The sequence below is a fragment of the Anoplopoma fimbria genome, chromosome 8, assembly GCF_027596085.1.
Source record: "Anoplopoma fimbria isolate UVic2021 breed Golden Eagle Sablefish chromosome 8, Afim_UVic_2022, whole genome shotgun sequence".
In the NCBI taxonomy this organism is placed as follows: domain Eukaryota; kingdom Metazoa; phylum Chordata; class Actinopteri; order Perciformes; family Anoplopomatidae; genus Anoplopoma; species Anoplopoma fimbria.
The window spans coordinates 20,309,718-20,330,106 of NC_072456.1; the positions used below are offsets into that span (position 1 = coordinate 20,309,718).

The window sequence follows — 20,389 nt, forward strand, 5'->3', positions numbered from 1 at the left end:
GAAATCTAGAATTTGACACAAATTATAGGTAAAATAGAGAGAGCGCTCAGTTGGTACACCAATTAATGCATTCCTATTAGATGCTAAGCCACTGTTATTTTTGGTCAGTGCACAGCAGATCAGAATAACGTGCAAAACTGTGTGTTTGTCTACAGGCACGCACAAAATTCAACATGTATGAAGAATTAATTAATTTTTTGAATGTAGCAGGTCTTTCAAGGAAATTCCTCCGGACATCAATAGTTCCTTTCTTAACTCAAAACTACAAAAAACACTCTGAGAACTCTCTCAGTCTCTACTTCCCCAATTTGTGTGCCACCAAATTATGTTTATCTTTCCCCAGAAAATGTAATAAATCATTTTGGAATGATAAAACTTTGCTGGACATTTAGGGACACACCAGTCATGTGTGATAAAATGAAGACGTCTGCCATTGTTCCACTCTTCCTCAATAAAGGCAACATCCTTTATTGACTCATACCTAAATCAATCTTGTTTACCCTCGCCCATTGATCTTGCTTTACTACTTAAATACCGCTACAGTGCCAGCAGTCTGAGGCACTTCCAAAGTGCCTGGCTCGACCTCAACTGATCTGTTTGATAGCAGTTTTAAAGAGGGGGGGACGCCACGGGGTCTGAATCTCAGCGAGAGATCCTCTTTGTGAGAGGGGAGTCTTTGAAGCCCGCCTTCCTTCCTGAGGAGGTCGGTTTGTTCCTCTGTACCTGTTCTCCCCAGAACCTTCCAGAGGCTTGCCTCTGTCGGTCACAGAGACAGGCGAAGGCAGATGAAAGCCTGACAAATTGTGTGCAAAATCCCCGCGTCGGTCTGATCGCTCTTGTTTGCGGAGGATTCTGAAGCAGCAATAACACCCGCCGCCGCTTTTTCCTCGCCTTTGGTTTTTGTAATTCCCACAACGGTGAGCAGCACCGTTTAACCCTCTTCAGAGAGCCAGGGCGCAGTTGAAAGAATACCTTTTTTGTCTGAGCATACAGAACATGCATACAGTGCCTATTGACTCAGGAGGGGGCTGGGCCGGGGTGGGTTGGGTGGGGGGGGACTTGGGAGACACAGACGAGGCTTTGTAGCGCTTTGCTGCTGTGCCGTGGATGTCTGTTGCTGAAGCCTTTAAAAGGCAAATGTACCGCAGGCGATCCCCCGGGTATAGTAGCAAGCATTGTAGCTGTCGCTGTCTTCCTCTACCCGCCTCCCCCCCCATCCTCCTCTCCCCTCCCCTCGTTCACATGCATAAATAGATCAGGGAATACATAAATCAAAATAAAGATGACAGCAGGAGCGATTTAGAGACGGAAGAATCGGCAATAAAACTCCATCAAAGTGTCGTTTGAGAGCAGCGGTGCAGGCCCGGGGGCTGCTCAGCACCAATCAGAGGAGGCACAAAGCCAATCCCAGGTAGGCTGGCAGCAGGGGGTGCCTGTCGTCATGACAACCCACCACACAGCCTACGCATGTACACAGGGATAGCAGGAAGGGTTTTATGTAGGAGGGAAGGGGAGCGTTTTGGATAAGTGGAGGCTGCTCATACACACACACAAGAATAGGTGGCAGAAGAAATCTGCCCACCAACCCCCCCAAAAAAAGCACACTCCATCCCCCCATGACTGTTTTGGAATCAGTCAGGTGCTAAGGCATAAGCAAACTTGAACATCTTGTAAAGTGGACTTACTGTGTTCCCATCAGATACTGTACATTAAGATGGACAACATGACCGCTCCCCAAAAGTGAAGCCAAAACATCTTGATTGCATCTGGTGTTAGGCGGAACTATTACAGCATGATTTGTGATTGTTCTGCATATAAAGATAATTATAGTTTTAAATAAGGATGATGGCATATGAGGCCATTGCTTGACCTCAATCAATTTAAGAATGAATAAAAACAACTCTGAAGATAATTGATCAAAGTAAGTGACCAGGTCAGAACAGATCAGATGATATTGGGCTAATAACTGTTACATTTGAAAAGAGGTTCTGGTATTGAGTGAACTGAATAATTTTTTGGAGCGCCGTGAGTGCTCGGTCACATTCTAGGTCATTACAGGATTTCTGAATAAATATTTCAAGCAAAAGTTTCTAAACTGGGTGGCATGGTGGGACAGTCCACATGCAGCCAGTATTCTCTACACCCGTGTCTTTTCTGAGTGGAGTTTGGAGAGATTCCTGGGCTTTCTGATAAATTGGTGAATGTGTGGCGTAAGCCCTCAACATATAAATGTGTGACAAACTTAGAATATATACGTTTTTCAATGTAGCAAACATCAGATATATTTTTCCAGAAAGCAATTCTCCACTACATTTAAAAACTCCAAAAACCTTCCACACGATTTTTTTCTCTGCCACTTTGGTTTGAAAGAGCTGGCTGAACCTTTGCGACCTCAGGAAACAACTGCTTTAGCGCATTGGTATTCGTGTCTGACCAGTCATAAGCCACAGAACAGCACATCGGCAATGATAATTAAATAAGACATATCCCAACTATGTACTATGTAGTACATACACTACTTACTAATGATACAATTCTGAGGGACAAAAAAAAGGTTTACTAAACGGCGTAAAGCACATCATAATCGCAGACAAAATGATTTATTTAGTTTGATGTTCAGTTCCAGAATAACTTCTGAGTTATTTATTATTTATTTTGGTACGCCTATATTAAAACTTTGAGTTTAATCCAGATTTATTACTTTGACTTCTATGTTCAGTTTGTAGTCTTTAACAGAGTTATTCAGATTGATTATTAAATCATCTTTGTGTTCAACTTCTACTGACAAGCACAAGCATGGACTCAACTCTTTTAAATATCAAATAAGATAGTTCATTATATATGTTTCATTGTTATAATGTCCATCATCATCATAATCTCATAATGTCCAATAAACAAGGATGATCACTCAACCGGAACTGAAGTTAACCACAGCTAACACTGCAGCTGCTATGATAATTATAGAAGAAGCACAATTGTGTGTGTGTGTGTGTGTGTGTGTGTGTGTGTGTGTGTGTGTGTGTGTGTGTGTGTGTGTGTGTGTGTGTGTGTGTGTGTGTGTGTGTGTGTGTGTGTGTGTGTGTGTGTGTGTGTGTGTGTGTGTGTGTGTGTGTGTGTGTGTGTGTGTGTGTGTGTGTGACATTATTGGCCCCCGTGTAACACTGTGTTCAGTCTGCCAGTTAAGACTAACAGCGATGAAGATTCAGCCAGCGCTCGCTGTAATCGAGCTGTCATTCCCGCAGACAGCTGAGAAGAACATCCCGGCATAAATATACACACCATCAAACAGGTTTCAGACTTATCCCAAATCTGAGACTATCCACCATGTGCCTGTGCATATCTTTATTTGATCTGAGTCTTATCCTGTCCTCACATGGGGTGATGCCTTCTGAGACTGGCACGCCGTAACTGGCTGCTTCAGTCAAAAGGCATCGAGGGGAATGTTTTTTTTTTTTTTTTTTTTTTTCCCTCTCTGTCTTTTTCATTTGACGATCTGGGTGACTTGTTGACGCGTCCTCCTTTGTCCTGTCGCCTCGCGTGACATCAGCGCTGACATGATTACAGCTAATGGCTGTCACAGGGACTGGGTCGCAGGAAACGCTCCCAACACTATATTTAGACTTTTTACTCCACTGCCTCTTCTCTGATTTTAGAAAGCAGACATTTTGGCTCGACACCGCGTCTAGAGTTCAGTTTGACCTCCTCATGTCAATTGACACCCTGTCAAGCTCGGTGGAACCGCTGTGTGACTAGTAAAGGTGTGCATGACGACGGCGCTAATGATGATGGCGGGGGCGGCAACGGTGAAAAAAAGATGATAATGGTAGCCGAGATGATGACAATGGAAGTGGTGGTGCTGATGATGATGATGCAGGTGGGAGGTGGTGATGAGGGTTGAAGTGATGATGAAAGTGATGACAGGGCCATTGGTGATGATGATGATGAAGGGGGGGTAGAAGTCACCTGGTGTCAGCACTTTAGAGAGAACACGAGCTGACTAACAAAGCCTGACTCTCCTCTTCCTCTCTCTCCTCAGTCTGAAGCTCGAGTGTGACAAGCTGGCCAGTGAGAAGTCAGAGATGCAGCGCCATTATATCATGGTGAGTGAAGCTGTGTGTGGTTTTTTTTTTTTCCGCCAGAGTTGATGGTTTGTCTTCTTGCCACAGTCTGTTTGACTAATGTAATATTAGATTTCTTTACATAAAGATGTTGTTTATGTGCAAAGACATTTTTTACTGTTGTTCTTGTGTTCTATTCTCTCTGTTATTTAATACTCTTTCAAGTTCTCTCAGTGCAATTATTCTTTTATGTATCTTTGCTTGCAGTTTCATATCTTTGTCCATCTGTTCTATGTACACTACTCACTAAAATTGCACACACTAAGAAAATTGCTTAGATCTTGGAATGAGAAGCCGCTGCTAAACGCAGGTCAGACTGGTCAGGAAGCACAAGCTGACAATCATATATGTTTTAAAGGGCCAGTGTTTAGCATTTCTGAGGATTCATTAACAGCAATGTGATATGATATTTATAATTATGTTTACATTAGTGTATAATCACCTGGAACTTAGAATCCATGTGTTTTCGTTAGCTTAAAATGAGCCGCTCATATCTACGTAGGGTGCAGATCCTCCTCACAGACTCTACCGTGTTGCATCGCCATGTTTCAACAGTAGCCCAGAACGGACAAACCATATACTGGCTCTTGCGAGAGCCTTTTGCATTTTCATGTTATCTAAAGGCCACACTGCAGGAACCTGAGCCACAGAGTGCAAAACCATGGTCTTTTGTTGCTCCTAAAGTAGTGTTGTTATGGCAAAGACTGCCTCTGAGGGATGGCAGCTAACGTTACCGCAGTCTTGGAAAGGTCGGAGGGAGCAAATGGATATTCAGTTGGTTGCAAACACTGCTCGATGCCTCCAAATCCTACACAATGTCCTTTTAAACAAAACTTGTGTTTTCAGTTCACTGAATTGCAATATGAAAAAATACTGGCAGCCTATTTGACTGTCAAACCAAAAAGACAAAGCATAGAAAGCCTTTTTTATTTGAAAAGTCAATATTTTGAATCGTACGTTAGTCTTCTGCCTTTTATACAAATTATGAAATGTGCAATTTACTTGCAACCACTCTCTAGCTTCTTTTGAAGTAACAGAAGATTATCTAAGTGTAATGGATTGAGAGTGCTTACAACACTGAAAAGATGTGGATCTTTTGAAATAGAGCAGGCTTGGAAGTTGCCTTAACCGAAGGACTCTAGTGTCTGTAAGCTTCTCTGTGGTCTCGCAGTCCAGTTACACCGAGAATGTCCATCCAAGAAAAAATTCACAATTGCCCTAAAATTATAATTGTTTACGTTCAAGTGACAAAGGCCTCTAGCGGCCAAAGGAATCATGACTGTTGTCCATCAGGAGCAAAGAAGGAATTCAGGTGACTTTGTTATAGCGCCATAAAGTCCACAATGGGATGGTTATTGGGATAGAAATATTTGCAATTAGAAAGATATTTAATCAAAGATAAGCAAATCATTCCTATTTGAAAATTTCATATCTGCCATGTCAGGACTAGCGGACACCGATTAATTTAAATTAATTTATTTTACTGTGTTCATGTTATGCTCCAATACACCAAAGCAAATTCTTTGTATGTGAAAACCTACTTGGCAGTAAACCTGACTGATTCAGGCAAAGATAACATAACCAACGTGAGCCAAAGCTACAAAGATAACACCACAGTTGCAACAAATTGCAACTGTCCTTGATTATTCTCTCCCTTTTTGTTGTCTGGAGGGACTGTATATGTGCAATATCTCTCCCCAACCCCCTCCATTTCCTCTCTTTACCCCCGTCTCTCTCCACACATACGCAGTCACACACAAACATGCACACATACACACTCGCCTGCTCTCTGCTCCACCTCAGGGCTAATCTCATTGTTGCTGGCCGTGGCTGTGTTGCCGTCTGATGTTTTGCCTCTAATTGATCCTCTGACTGGCTTTAATCTCATCTAATCTGTGCCGCCGCACTGCTCTCTCCACCATCAGCCAGCAGCACACACACACACACACACACACACACACACACACACACACACACACACACACACACACACACACACACACACACACACACACACACACACACTTCCTCTCTGTGTGTTTCAGACAGGTGCAGTGCATACGATCTAACACAAACACACACAGTCATTGTCGGCTTGATAGCATCCGTAGACACAGATGCATACATACATGCATACATATATATATATATATATATATATATATATATATATATATATATATATATATATATGTATGTATGTATATATATATATATATATATATATATATATATATGTATATATATATATATATATATACATATATATACACACACACATTTGGACAGGAAAGCACAATCATTTGCTGTTCTGTGTACGATTTTGCCCCTTAAATTCAGCAAAATCCAGTATTCATAATAATTTATTGCGACCTGAAAAATTCAAAACTCACTGTGTGTAAGTGAAACAGTCCATGCTGTAAACTCCAGTGGGGCGTCTTTGTAAACCACACTGTCACTCTGACCTATTTCCTGGCTTTTTGCCTGTCAGTAAACGTGCCAGTTATTCTCTTCATTAACATAAAGTGGAGGAAACAAGTGAGCTATGCTAAACAAAAAACCATGCTACCAAACCATCTGAGACGGGTGGTGTAGATGTTTTTTAGATTTAAAACCACAGATTTTTTTTAGGGTTATCATGTCATAAAATATGACAACAGACATTTGAAGCTTCATTGAAAAACCTAAATAGAATGTTGAATGTTAAAGAAAATGACATTCAGTAACAGCTTTCCTGTTTGCTGCCTTTTCTTTAAAAACGCAGCTGCCTGCTGGTTACCACGACAAAAAATCTGAAGTCACCTGTGGAGTTGTCACTCAGCGAGACAGCGGAGGCAACACGAACAAACGAAACAAATCTGCAATGTATTTTACTATCAGGCTATATGCGCCTTGTTTTTTCAGACAAAATATTTTTCCTCTGGAACACAAAGGGATCCTCCTCGGCCTGAACCGTCCTCAGCTTCAGCTCAAAATGCTGCGATAAAATTGAACTATGAATGCAATATGGCTTTTCCCTCCTCCCTCCCTCCCTCACACACTCCTAATGCACACACGCGCACAAACAGAGACACACCATGCACATATACACACACACGCGCACACTTTCAATCGCACTTCCACTCCATCAGGGGCAGGCCCGGCCTTGTATCCCCACAAGAACCAGCCCCCTCCCCCCACTCCTTCTCTAATAGCGTATCAGGTTGCCCCACTCCCCCGGCCAGCGGCAGCACCTCCATTTCCCCAGCGCTGTAATTACTTTAGGGAGCTTCCGTGTGGGCGCGAGCAGCTACAGAGAAAAAGAGTGTGTGTGTGTGTGTGTGTGTGTGTGTGTGTGTGTGTTTAGTGTGTCTATGAATGTGTGTGCACATGCATGAACAGAAAACAACAATTGAGTGTGCGCGTGAGTGAGTGTTGCGAGTGAAGGAAATTGCGTGCGTGCGTGTGTTTGTGCAGTGCACGTGAGAGATCTGTGTGTTGTTTGTTTTCCAGTGACAGAGCCAGCCCCCCCCCCCCCCCCCCAGACAGAGTGGGTGATTAACAGGGTTGACGCCTAGAGGGTGGCCCTCTCATTAACACTGAACTCACACACACACACACACACACACACACACACACACACACACACACACACACACACACGTACACACTCAGAGGCTCTTTCTCTACTCCTGTCTTTTCTCTCTTAGTTCCTTTTTGTAGCCGTGTGTCTTTTCTTCTCTTTATATGCGTGTATGGAGGTGTGTTTGTGGTTCGAATACGTTTAGAGTTATTGAGATGTCAAAGATGTTTAGTAGGTTTGGGCGATTTTTTTTTTTCTATTTTCACATCGTCCAAACGTGGTTAATTAAGATTGACCATATTCAATCTGATCGCCATGTGGCGGCGGCGTTGCTTATTTGACAAAGATTTGGATTAAGATAATTTAAAGCTTTTGTTTTTTTCATTAACAGCGCTTAGCAATTTGTAAATCATGAATTTATATTTTTTGAGAATTCCAGCTGAAAAAGACAATTAAAGTTTAATTTTAGTGTTTTCCAAATGAGCATCAGTGGTTGAACACGATTTGTCACACTCACAGTAAAAGTTCCATAATAACGTGTTAACTCGGACCTCCTGTGCACCAGATTGTCTGTGAAAAGATTTTTGATGCTTGTGTTTTTCTAACTTGTCCACTTTGTCTTACTCTCTCCTCTTTTCCAGTACTACGAGATGTCCTACGGGCTCAACATTGAGATGCACAAACAGGTGAGTCTACGTTAAATCCTTTAAGAAAAAACTCTAACATGTCCCAATCACACGACGTATAAACCTGTTGTAAGTTTGTTTTGGCAAATGGCTGCTAATACTACAGTACCAATGATGATGTTGCCAGGGAGAATCCAAAGAGAAGTCTATGAGTGAAACATGAGTTAAGCTTTTTCACTAAACTTGGTGCTAACAGGGAGCGGGAAATCACTTTTCTTTTTAGCATAACTTCTCTCCTAGGCACCGGCCCACCAGGTAGCCAATATTCCCTTTGATGTGCTCATGGAGAAACCAGCAAGAGCCACAAATTAGAGCTGCTGCAATTTCAGAGCAATTTGTTGTCGGAATCAGGAGCACAGCACCACACAAAGTTTTTCTTTGATTTTGTTTTTTGGTTGTTTTTTTTTACTTCTTCCAACCATTAGTAGTTCAGACAGCATCTTTTTCAACTTGGTGACTTGAAAAACTGTCAAGGACTATCAGTCCTTCAATGCAGTCCATCAATTTCTGTTTTTCATACTGATGGGGGACCTTCATGGCCATCAAAACCTTGGAGGTGTTCCAGCTTCCAGTGACTTTGCCTTTGCAAAAAAAAAATTAAAAAAAATGTTACTCTCAGAACCTTGAACGTCCAAAAGAAAACCCCTCACGTTGTTATTCTGTTGATGCAGACACAGCTGTGCATTCCCAAACCCATTTCCCCACTGTGCACCTGCAGCTCACTGATTGGCAGGTGTGAATTACAGAGATAATCTCCCTTCACTTTGGGAGTGTTCAGGGACATTTGAATGATGTCACCTGAGGCTATGGGTAGAAAAGCAGGCTCCCGGGGGGTGGGGGGTAGCAGCTTTTCTGCTGTTGCCAAATCAATTTTAGTTCTCAGTGATGGGGAGCATGGGAATGTGTATAAGGAAGGGGAAGTTTATCATTTCCATGTCTTGGAAAGTTTATTTTAGTTTGTGCATATTGATGTGGCAACAAATCCAAAATGATAAAGTGATGTTTTCCAGCATTGAATTATAGGAGCAGCCCATTCCCCAAAATCTTCAAATTCAGTGAAGACATACCAGCTAGAATCAGATGGCCATTTTGACAAAGAAAAGAAAAGGCAGCGGAGGGGTGAAAAGCCAATATCCATACAGTTTGTGTCTCTGAAGCTGGGGGAGTAATTTATGCTCAGCCTGTAGGAGGGAGAGAGCGATGGGCCTCCAAAGGGCCGGCCCTTATCGGTGACCTCGTCTGGTGCTTCCCCTCCCCACACACAAACACACACACGCACACTGTCTTATGATTGACGGCGCACGCTGACAGCCATATTGGGAGAACCGAGTATGCTTTGACAAATGGACACACACGCACACGCACAGAAGTAGCAGCTTCCATGATTTAAAGACCTTCACATATATGCACCCACACAAACTCTGAGGCAGCAAGACTGCTGTGATGCATGCGGGACAAACACAGACACACACACACACACACACACACACACACACACACACACACACACACTGAGCCTTATGTGTGCAGATCATCCCACCCTATTCCTTTATCTCACAGGAATGAAATTCAGTCACAAGTGTGGTTGTGTTTTTGTGTGTGCGTGCGTGCGTAGAAGTCTTTGTGTGATTTTTGTCACACAATTTTGCTCATGAACTGTCCTATTGGATGTCTGCAATTTAAAAAAAGAAAAAAAATGTCCATGTGTCCCCCTCTATAAATGCATACGATTGTATATTTATGTGTGCGTGCGTTTCGTGCGCGTGCGTACTTGCTTTGTGCACAGTATGAGTGGGTGCGGAGAATCTCTAGTTCCATTAGAGAGTTGAAATTGAAGGGGATGTGTGGAAACGAGTGTCGAGGAGCATTCATGTCTAGGCCTATTGTGCACAGCCCCCCTCCTCCTCTTCCATCTCTGCTCCTCCTCCTCCTCCCTTTCCACCTCTGTCTCTATTTCCCTCTCTTTCTTTCTCTTTCTCTCTCTCTCTCTCGCTCACACTCTCACACATTCAATTGCTCCCTCTTGATCACTCTGTCCCACTCAATTCAAAAAATGCCTCTCCTCTCTCCGTTCACTCTCTACTCTCTCTCTGTTTCTCCCTGTTTTGTCTCGGTGAAGAGAAGCAAGGTTGAGTCGTGGATTGAACTGGGAATATGTTGAATGAAGCTGCGTTGTAGCTGATTCCCTCTTTGTCTTTTCCATTGTTTTGTTTTTTTCCCTCCATGTTTAGTCTTGGATGTTTGTCCTGCTGCCTGACAACATAACTCTTCCTCTATGTTTTGCTTACGTTGTATACAGTGTAGGAGCTTTCATTGTTTGTCTAAATAATGTAAAAGCAATTGTCACTACACACACTGTACAGTATTCCCGAGTCCCAATGTATACATCTGTAATGAGGGGACTTGTGCCTATAGGTTGAACTGCAGAAGACCTCTGGACTCGATGCTCTTGTTTGGGTGTAGTGGTAGAAGTATCTAGATCCATAAGTAAAAGTAGTAGAGCTGAAAAATATATTTTGATAATTGATTATTAGTTTTAGTCATTTCTAAGCAAATGTATGACTATCAAAAGTACTCAATAGGCAGAATGGACGTTGGTCCAATGTCCACGGTCAAAGTTTTACATTATCATATATTAATATTACTATTATTATTACTGTTATTATTGTTTTTATATCATGTTATTAGATTAACTGATGTGTTAACTTTCAGGCAGCATTTTAATGATGTTGCTGATTGAGTTGAGTTCAACGGATTTACTTTAAATTCATTTTTGCTAATTAAATCTATATAAAATTAATCTTTTTTTAAGATCATCATATATTTGTATTTAAAATCCGAATTTGCAAAGTAATAAGCTACTATAGTCAATTAAATGTAGTGCAATAATAACGGTGCGTAACAGTATTTTGTGACTGTGCACAATGGAAGGAGCTTTTATAGGTTTTTCAATCTTTTTAGGGTACTTCAAAAATGATGAAGTATGTTATCCGGCTGTATTCATGGCAGGGCGCCGTAGCACAACACACTCAAACAGGGAAGCTCATTCAGGGACAAAAGCAGGACAGACTCCCTGAGGAAGTCTGTGAAATGTTAGGTTTGTTTGGGCGGCCTTCCACGCTTCCTTAAAACACATTCTAAATCAACTTGAACACGTTACGGTATCCATGTTTGCTTTCCCTGCGAGTCTACTGTTTTCAAATTACAAAAGATAATGTAGACATAGATTAAAAGATAAGATTGGTTAATGTAGACAAAGATTCAAAATTGGCATAAAAACATCTCCATCAGAAATGAATGCTTTTGAACATCCTTGCTGTGTTTGTGCCCTATCCCACTTTTTTGTATTATGTGCGTTTTGATTTGCACACATACAACGCTCTCGTCAGTGAATGTGTGCTCCAGTTGCACTTGAGGAAAGCTAGAAAGAAGCAGAGTGAAATGTAAAGGCTGGACAAAAGAGGAAGAAGAAGCGTTCAGACAGATAAAAGCTGAGGGAGACACAGAGAGGAGGATAATAGAGAGCACAGATAAAAGAGGAAACAGAGGCTGGGTTGGGGAGAGAAAAAAAGGGAGAGAGGAAGAGAAACAGAGAGAGAGAGGCATAAAGGGCACTGAAAAAGAGGAAGAGCCATAGTTAGCATGGAGCGAGTCCCGCAGAGACATTTTAGAGAGACATTTTAGAGATGTCAGGGAGTGTGTATGTGTAATGATGAGCAGGATAGGAGCGAGGCGCTTGATGGGGAGCTGTGCTCTGCATGCCTAATGATTGTTAGGAGGGCCCCTCTCTCCTCATCGTGCCACGAATTAGGCTCTAACACAATTACTGCTGCTTTGCATATCTCAGACGGATTGGATGATTACCAACCAAATGTGATAATAGACCTGCATGTGAGAAAGATAGAGAATGTGCGAGAGGAGAAACAGGAAAGTGTGTGTGTGTGTGTGCGTGTGTGTGTGTGCGTGCGTGTGTGTGCGCCTGCAAGGGGGATTGTTACTGTATGTGTGTGTGTTTGTGTGTGCCCAATAGTTTGAGAAAGAGTATAGAGTACAAGCAACTTAATTAATGAGGTGAATAAAGGGATTTTGGTGTTGTGTGTGTGTGTGTGTGTGTGTGTGTGTGTGTGTGTGTGTGTGTGTGTGTGTGTGTGTGTGTGTGTGTGTGTGTGTGTGTGTGTGTGTGTGTGTGTGTGTGTGTGTGTGTGTGTGTGTGTGTGTGTGTGTGTGTGTGTGTGTGTGTGTGTGTGTGTGTGTGATTCAAGATGTGTGTGCTCCAGTTTGGGAAGGTCATAGCAGATGTTTCCCATACTGATGAGCGTGGTTTGAATCACAAGGGTTTAAAGGATGAATCCGGTGACGTACTTTTAGTTTTTTCTTTGTCAACAATTCCCATGAAAAGACCAAAACTGAAAATGGATTGATTATATATTTATTTATGAATGTTTTACCTCTGTGCGTTTTAAAACTGAAATGTCAAAATAAGGCTTTAAAACTGATGCGCTCCGGATAGGATCAGGATAGTCTTGATGAGAGCATAAGTGGATGTGAAGCAAAAGCATTAAATCAATAATGAGTAATAAACACCTTTCACATGACTTATTGAGGCTGATTGCTTGTGAAAAGGGCACCGTCTCTTAAAAACATAAACAATCTGCCATTTGCACTCCATTTTAGAGGTTTTCTCCGCCCCTTGCTGCTACGTAGCAAAACGTCACGCTGGCTCGTCTTAATGGTGCAACAAATCTAACCAGAGTGAGGGAGCTGTCAATCACGCACAGTCTGTTCACACCCACATAGTCCTGAGATGAGGGCAAATCAGGAAAAACACCTGTGTGGGCGGACTAATGCTTGACTGGACTTGGCCGTGAGACAACTTCTTTATCTTTCACATCATCCCTCATGGCCATGTTTACAGTTGAAGAGTACGTTGATAGGTGAACCGGATGCGGCGTCTATTATGACACACATACGTGGAATAACATAGTCAAATCATTTAGAAAAAATGCATTGAAGCGATATCGTATAAAAGCCAGTCTGTAAAAATGGGTTTTAAGAAGTGATTTAAAAGAGATTACTGGTTCTGCGAGCCTTATCTCCTCAGGAAGGTCATTCAAAGGCCGAGGGGCCCCGATGGCAAAAGCACAATCATCTTTAGTCTTTAGCCTCGACTTTAGAACAGCCAGAAGGGCCCCCCACCTGAGGATCTAAGGCTGCGAGCTGGATCATAAGGGGTCAACATTTCTGCTATGTATTTTTGGGGCCCGACCAAAATCTAAAAATCAATTGTAAAACAAACAGGGAGCCAATGAAGGGAAGGCAGGATTAGGGTGATGTGGCTTTGGTCTTTTCTAGGGAATTTATTCACACAACTAAAACATAGAGTAACGCCTGTATCACCCATCAACTCAATGATCTCTCTTTTCCGCAGGCTGAGATAGTGAAGAGATTGAACGGGATCTGCGCACAAGTCCTCCCCTACCTGTCTCAGGAGGTAAGCGCACGCACACACACACACACACACACACACACACACACACACACACACACACACACACACACACACACACACACACACACCCTCTGACCCTCCGCACAGTTTCCTTACATCCTGGAATGAGATCACCCTCATTCCCGCCTCATTACCTCTCCACCTTTCTCGACCCCCCTCGCTCAGCATCCCTCCCTCCTTCTCTTCCCTCCTCTCCACTTCTCTCCTCCCGTCATTCATCATCACTCGCCTCCCGCCCTCCTCTTCCAACTCACTTTCACTTTATTCCCCCTCCCCCCACTCTCCTCTGCCATATTCAATCTGTCCTCCCAGTGTCTTCCCTCCCCTTCCCTTTTTTTGACTGACTCCTCCCCCTCCTCCTCCACCATCTCCTCCACCTCCCTCTTCTCCTTTCCCCTATACATGTGTGTGTTTGTGTGTGTCAGCGTGATAAATGGTTGTGTGATTCAGATAAGCCATGCTCTTATCTGCCCACCAGGGCGTTGACCTCCACCCATTACAGCACACCAGCCAACCATCCATTCACTGATGTCACACAAGGATAGCGTGTGTGTGCGCGTGTGTGTGTGTGTGTGTGTGCGTGTATGACTAGATGAATAGCAGAATGGCCGGAGGGAGGGGGGGGGGAATGCATCACCATAGAGGGTTGTCGGTCTCTGTTGGGGACTATTGATATTGATCTAACCTCTCCACCTCTCTCCCCCCCCTCCCAAACTCTCCTCTCCTTGTTTCTGTCTCGCTTTTGTTGTCTCTCTCACTTTCCTCCCCTCGCCTTCACCCCCACCCCCACCCACCCGCCGTCTCCAGCACCAGCAGCAGGTCCTGGCAGCCATAGAGAGGGCCAAGCAGGTCACCCCCCCAGAGATGAACTCCATCATAAGGGTATGATGTTCCAGCCCCCAGCAGCCCCGCTTGAGGGTCTTATGATGGCTAGAAAGCACAATTATTGATCCTTCTCACTAATTGTATTGTTTTCTTTAATGACCTTCATTTACTGGCTTTTAGTTTGAAATATTAAATGTCTCTATTTTAAAACACACAAATTTAAATTTGCCCTTCCTTAACTGCTTTTGGTCAGATACTGACTCAAACAGCTGGAACAGTTATCGGTGACAATGGTTTGATCTGGTATTGGAAACCTTTATTTTGATAAATAACATTACATTACATTTATATCTATGTATTTGTTTGTTATGTTTTGTTTTACAAAGCAAGCAAAGCAATGTTTAAGTCATGGATCCGATCGGTGCATCCCTACTCCAGCCCCCCCACCCCCCACAAAATGGGCGCAACTTTGATCATTAAAATAGCAGGATTAGCTAGCTTGCTAAATACTGAATCAATACGGAGGGGGCATTAGCCAGCTAGCTGAAATCCTTCATCTCTGGGGCTTAATGTTAGCCGGCTACACTTTATCAATGTAAGCCTTGTAGTGGCTAGCTTAGCTACTTCATCATTTTACCAGAGCTTTAGTATTAGCTAGCTGAGCCACTCCATCATTTCACTATGGGTCTAGTGTTAGCTAGCTTAGCCACTCCATCAGTGTGATGCATGATTCAAAGAGGCGCCTTGCCTTTGTCTTTGTGTCTGCTGCTTCAGATACAGAGGATGCTGGTCTACATAGGCCTGTTTTTAGGACTGGAGCTGCTCTTCTTAGCATAGGGGAGCCTAAGCCTAATTTTCTGATGCTTATGTATATTTTTCTTCCATAGCTGCTAATATCATACTTATACATCATATACACCCCAGAGACATGGAGCATATGAGCTCTGGTTTAACTTTTATAGGTGTAGCTTGTGCAAACTGGGGCATTTAGATACAGTTAATAATAAATCAGTTAGGATTGTCATAACATCAACCCACTGATGTGTCATGACGTCAAGTGTGACCACACCAGGGAGGGATGAAAATGATGAGGCTTGGCAGTAACAATGTGTCTTTCTATATGTTAAAATGTAACGTGTGTATCCCATGGTATTTCTATGTGTTATATTTTGGAGCATTTGTGTCCTCTGTAAGACAGTTTTAAGTGTAAGACAGGTTGTTGTTGTTGTTTTTTTTTTCATTTTTGTACACTATTCTCCCCTCTTGCTTCTTTTCTTCGAGCTATATAGATTGAAAATTGCATCTGTTATAAATAAGTTATGTGTGCTGCAGACTTTCCATCTCCTCCCGAGCATGTATTTTAGCTTTGATATGTGCCTTCCATCTATCCTTTTGTGGCTGAGCTATTAGCGCCGTGCCTCGGGGGTTATATGTTACACATAATTTGTGATGTATAATGGGTCTGTGCATTGCAGATTTTGCATTCCCCTCAGTGTTTTGTGGTGATTTGTGTGTCGGCTCTATCCTGCTGTGCCTAAGTTGCGTCTGGTTGTCTTCCATGTAGCAGCAGCTCCAGGCTCACCAGCTGTCTCAGCTCCAGGGCCTGGCCCTGCCCATGACCCCCCTGCCGCTGGGCCTGAGCCAGCCAAGCCTCCCCGCCGTCACCACCTCCTCCGGTCTCTTCTCCCTCTCCTCCCTGCTGGCCTCCCAAGCCCAGCTGGCCAAGGAGGAGAAAGCTTCACGCGAAGGAGTTGACAGCCACCGCGAGGAGGACGGAGACAAGTCTGATTAGAAGGTGTCCCCAATGCAGCCCCGTTTTTGTCCAGAGACCTGAATCCCTAGATCTGAGCCCCCCTTGGTCTACAGCCTCTCCCCTGGTCTCCCTCTCTCTGACCTTAGCTAACATGGGCTTCTATCCCATCAACACAGCTCCAGATACAGACCCCATAACCACCTCCTTTTACTGGGAGGGCTTTGGCTCCGGTCCCCTAACGCCAGACTAGTCCTGCTCGCTTCATGTCTACCACACAGGTTATTTCTTTACCCTCCCTTCTCTCTGTCGCCATCAGAGTGTCTCCCGTGTCTTTTCTTTAAATACTGTCTCTTTTTTTCCCGCATGTGATTGAGCTTCAATTATTTTGTGTTTATTTTTTTTTTTACAAGTACTGCTTTCTATTTCTGTTCCTTCCTGCCTTCCTGTCGCTCTGTCTCTCAGTTCTTATTCCTGTTTAGTTTCAGTTTTTTTTCTTTCTCCATAACTCTATTCCTCCACTCGCACCCACCTCTTGCCTCTGTTCTAAGCCGGTCCTTGATATGCAGGACTCATCTGTGACACTGAACGCACCGTACCGCAGGCTAAACATTCTCTGGCAACCTGTTATACTATTCAGACACAACACAACACAGGACTCCTACGAACTTCATTTTCCCAACAGAGAGATCTGACGGAGATCCGTAGTGTTGATATTTTTTGGCAGTCGAGATTGCATGCATTCATTCCAAGATACAAGTTGGCTCTGAGTTTAAACGGTGGATTGTTGTGGAGCAGAGAAGTGTTTAAATTGTGCCCTCGTGTCCTCGTGGCTGAAGAGAGAAACATCACAAACACAAAAACACACAAGTCCGAACCAAAAAAACCTCTGCTTTTACAGCAGGATTGTTATATTGGGAAGACATCTCCAGTTGACACTAGAGGTTTTGTGTATAATCCTACATTTATATTAAGAAAGGAAAAGCACCTTCTTAGAGCAAACCTCCTGCTGAGATCCATCAGGGTAGTTAACAAACCGACCTTAGGTAGTAATCCACCTCTACATGGCCAACCTTTCCTGACCCTGTGAGGAGCGTTAGGTACGATACATCCAACCCGCACCTCAACCGAAAGGCAACATTTGCTTCAGTAGTTAAATGAACAGAGATGCTGCTGGACTCCTGCACCCTCCCATTAAACCTTCTGCATCTTTAATGTGCACTAATATCCCAGCAGGCACCGAGGGGAGAGAGAGTGTGCATGTTGCGTGTTTGACAGCAGAGGGCAGTGTGTGTCTTCCTCCTCGATGGGTTCAGAGCTTAAACAAATAAATAAAATAAACAGACAGGACAATGACAGAGTAAAGTCTGTGTCACAAAGGGGAGAAATAGCTTATTCATCCACTCTGTGTGTACAGACGTAATATACAGAGACTAGACTGGTGACGTTAAGCTCAGCATGCGGTCCGTTACAGAGTCGGTCATGATGCAGTTGTTGAGGAAAAAGCCTTTTGATCTCTTCTAAGGAACATCTCAGCGACACAACTGGACCCCCCCTTTTTTTTTCTTTTTTTTAAATCCCTCTGTGATTTCTGGTTTAAATACGGTACATTTTGATCCGCTGTACAGATCTGTCACGTTTGACTAACACTACATAATTCAGCCGGTGTAACACCTACGTACAATACCGAGCGGGAAATTTCCATGACCTTACAAAATAATATCAGATCACACAGAAGAAGCACAAAGCGTCCTCCACAGCTGCTCCGATGAGTAAAAACTCCCCCTCAGCCTCACGGGCCCTGTTTTCAATTAGCTTGTCTGCTTAGGCCGCTCGTCAGGTGGAAGTTTGGTGAAACTATGCTGGGAATAATGTGACGTCAGCAAACTCTGGCTGTGTTTAAAATGTCAACTAAATTGTTCAAAGAAACTCCCACATTTGAGGGCGTCCTGTTAAACGCCACGTACAATACACACAGTTTGATTCTGAAGACAGCCTGACAAAGTATGAAGTTGTTGTTCTACGAACCCCCTAAACACAGACACACACACACAGACACACACACACATGCATACAGACACAGAAACAAACACCCTTTCTTAGTCTCCTCTCTCCGATTTAACGGCTACACTGTGAGAATGAATTGATGTGACGTGTGAAAATAAACAATCCTTGAATTTTGGGAAAACGCCACTCCAAACCATCTTTGGCTTATTGACGATAAAGCACATTTATATTGTTTTAGAAAGGACAGAAATATACAAATTGCACGTAACAGCATTCAGAATAAACCCTTTGACATACTGTTGGGGACATTGGTGGAACGACTCCTTCGATGAGGCTCATTGTTGGTGTGTATTAGCAGTTGTACAGGTTTGATGCACAGAGATGAAACGGGTTATTGTCTCTCTACAACTAAAGCTAACATGCTAATCTGCTTGTGAATTAAGCTTGCAGCACATCGTCCTCCCACATACTGTGTGTGTCTAGCTCCATACTGTAGTCGTCCTAGTGATATGCAGAGCGTGTGGACACAGCAGCAAACACACACCCCCACACACACACACACGCATCAATGCATGTCTGCCGGGGAAACAAGATTGATTTCTTTCTAGTTGAGACACTTTTTTTTTTTTTTTTTCAAAAGAATGTTTGGTTCAAACTTTTCTGTGATCGATGCACTTGTTTCGTTCTGTTTTCCCCCTCCTGTTTGTTTTTAAATATTAATCAATATGAACTAGAACGAGAGTTACAAAGCTGACGTTATAAACATACAAATTAAATTCTATGTATTTGTTCAAGTAGTTGGAGGCGCTTGCCTCTGTATACAGTTATACATAGAAAGCTTTATGTGTATATAGCTGCATCTTTTTCTTGTCTGTCCTGGATGATTCTTGTGCTATTGTGTTACAAAACTGATGTGACACCAGGGGGGAAACTGCAGTACTTTGACCTTTTGCCCTTTGACCCCTCCTCTCTTCTCTGACCCCCGTGCCCTCTACTCCCACGCCACATCCCACCTTCCCGACTTTTTGCCCCCATAGCGTGAAGCATTGTAAGCGTTTTGAGCTTTGTAAAGGTCTTTTTTTAAATACTTATTTTGTGCATAATGTAAAACCTGAAAGTGTGTACTTTGGCAAAAAAAAAAATGTTTTGTGTCTGAAATCATAGCTTCATCGAAACAACAACAAAAAAAAGAAACTATTAAAAAAGTACATCAAACATTTACTATAAATAATATGAAATGTTCTGCAGTAAGGAAGGACTTCTGGTGCCTTACAAATAAAGTCAATCAAATCATAAGAAAGTCTTCTGTGTCTCTTTTTCAATGCCTGTGTGGTCGATGGTTAGAAGGTCTTTATTGTGACTGAATGACTCATCGACTTTGATTCCTGTAAAAGCATTTTACCCCCCTGTATTAACCTTTTATTTTAAGTCGCCCTGGTAACCGCAGGTATTATGGTGAACTTTATTAGGGTGACCGTCCAGGCAAAAAAAGCCCCCATTAAAAGATGAGTGCTGCATCCTCTGAGTGTTTAAACACATTGCTTTTTTAGCAAAGTGAGCCAAATAAGATTTATTTTAACGTCCCAAATTTTGGCAGATATTGGTTCCAGTTCATCTCATCATTTCTTATTACACCACATTTAGATCTTGGACACATTAAGGGAATACTTTTTTTATTCCATATATTTCATTTTATTTTAGTCCCTTTTGCATAAATTCTAAATAGAGTATGATAAGAAAACGGCTGTATCTCAAACCTTAAGCAGCACAGTTAAATATTTGGTATCTATGAACTCATGAGTTGAATATCACAGATAAGCGCATGTGCATTATGCAGTGAAGTCAATTATTTGTAAAACAGTTTTTTAATGTGAGCTGCACTTTTGAAAGCTTGCCCACAGAATTTCGTTATCAGATTTCAAATCGGATGTG

At 42.8% G+C, this 20,389-nt stretch overlaps 1 protein-coding gene across 3 annotated transcripts in view; it reads left to right on the plus strand.

Annotated features, from left to right (window-relative positions):
• Nucleotides 1-19,088, plus strand: part of tle5 (TLE family member 5, transcriptional modulator) — a 37,015-nt gene extending 17,927 nt beyond the window's left edge. For 2 of the 3 annotated variants that reach the window (XM_054603171.1, XM_054603170.1), the window contains exons 4-8: nucleotides 4,037-4,100; nucleotides 8,322-8,366; nucleotides 13,795-13,857; nucleotides 14,683-14,757; nucleotides 16,265-19,088. In XM_054603171.1, the coding sequence (XP_054459146.1) occupies nucleotides 4,037-4,100; nucleotides 8,322-8,366; nucleotides 13,795-13,857; nucleotides 14,683-14,757; nucleotides 16,265-16,492 (475 nt within the window). In that variant the 3' untranslated portion in view covers nucleotides 16,493-19,088. The remainder of the gene's footprint in view (nucleotides 1-4,036; nucleotides 4,101-8,321; nucleotides 8,367-13,794; nucleotides 13,858-14,682; nucleotides 14,758-16,264) is intronic. The other variant, XM_054603172.1, reaches the window with a different exon arrangement.
• Nucleotides 19,089-20,389: the final 1,301 nt, after the last annotated feature.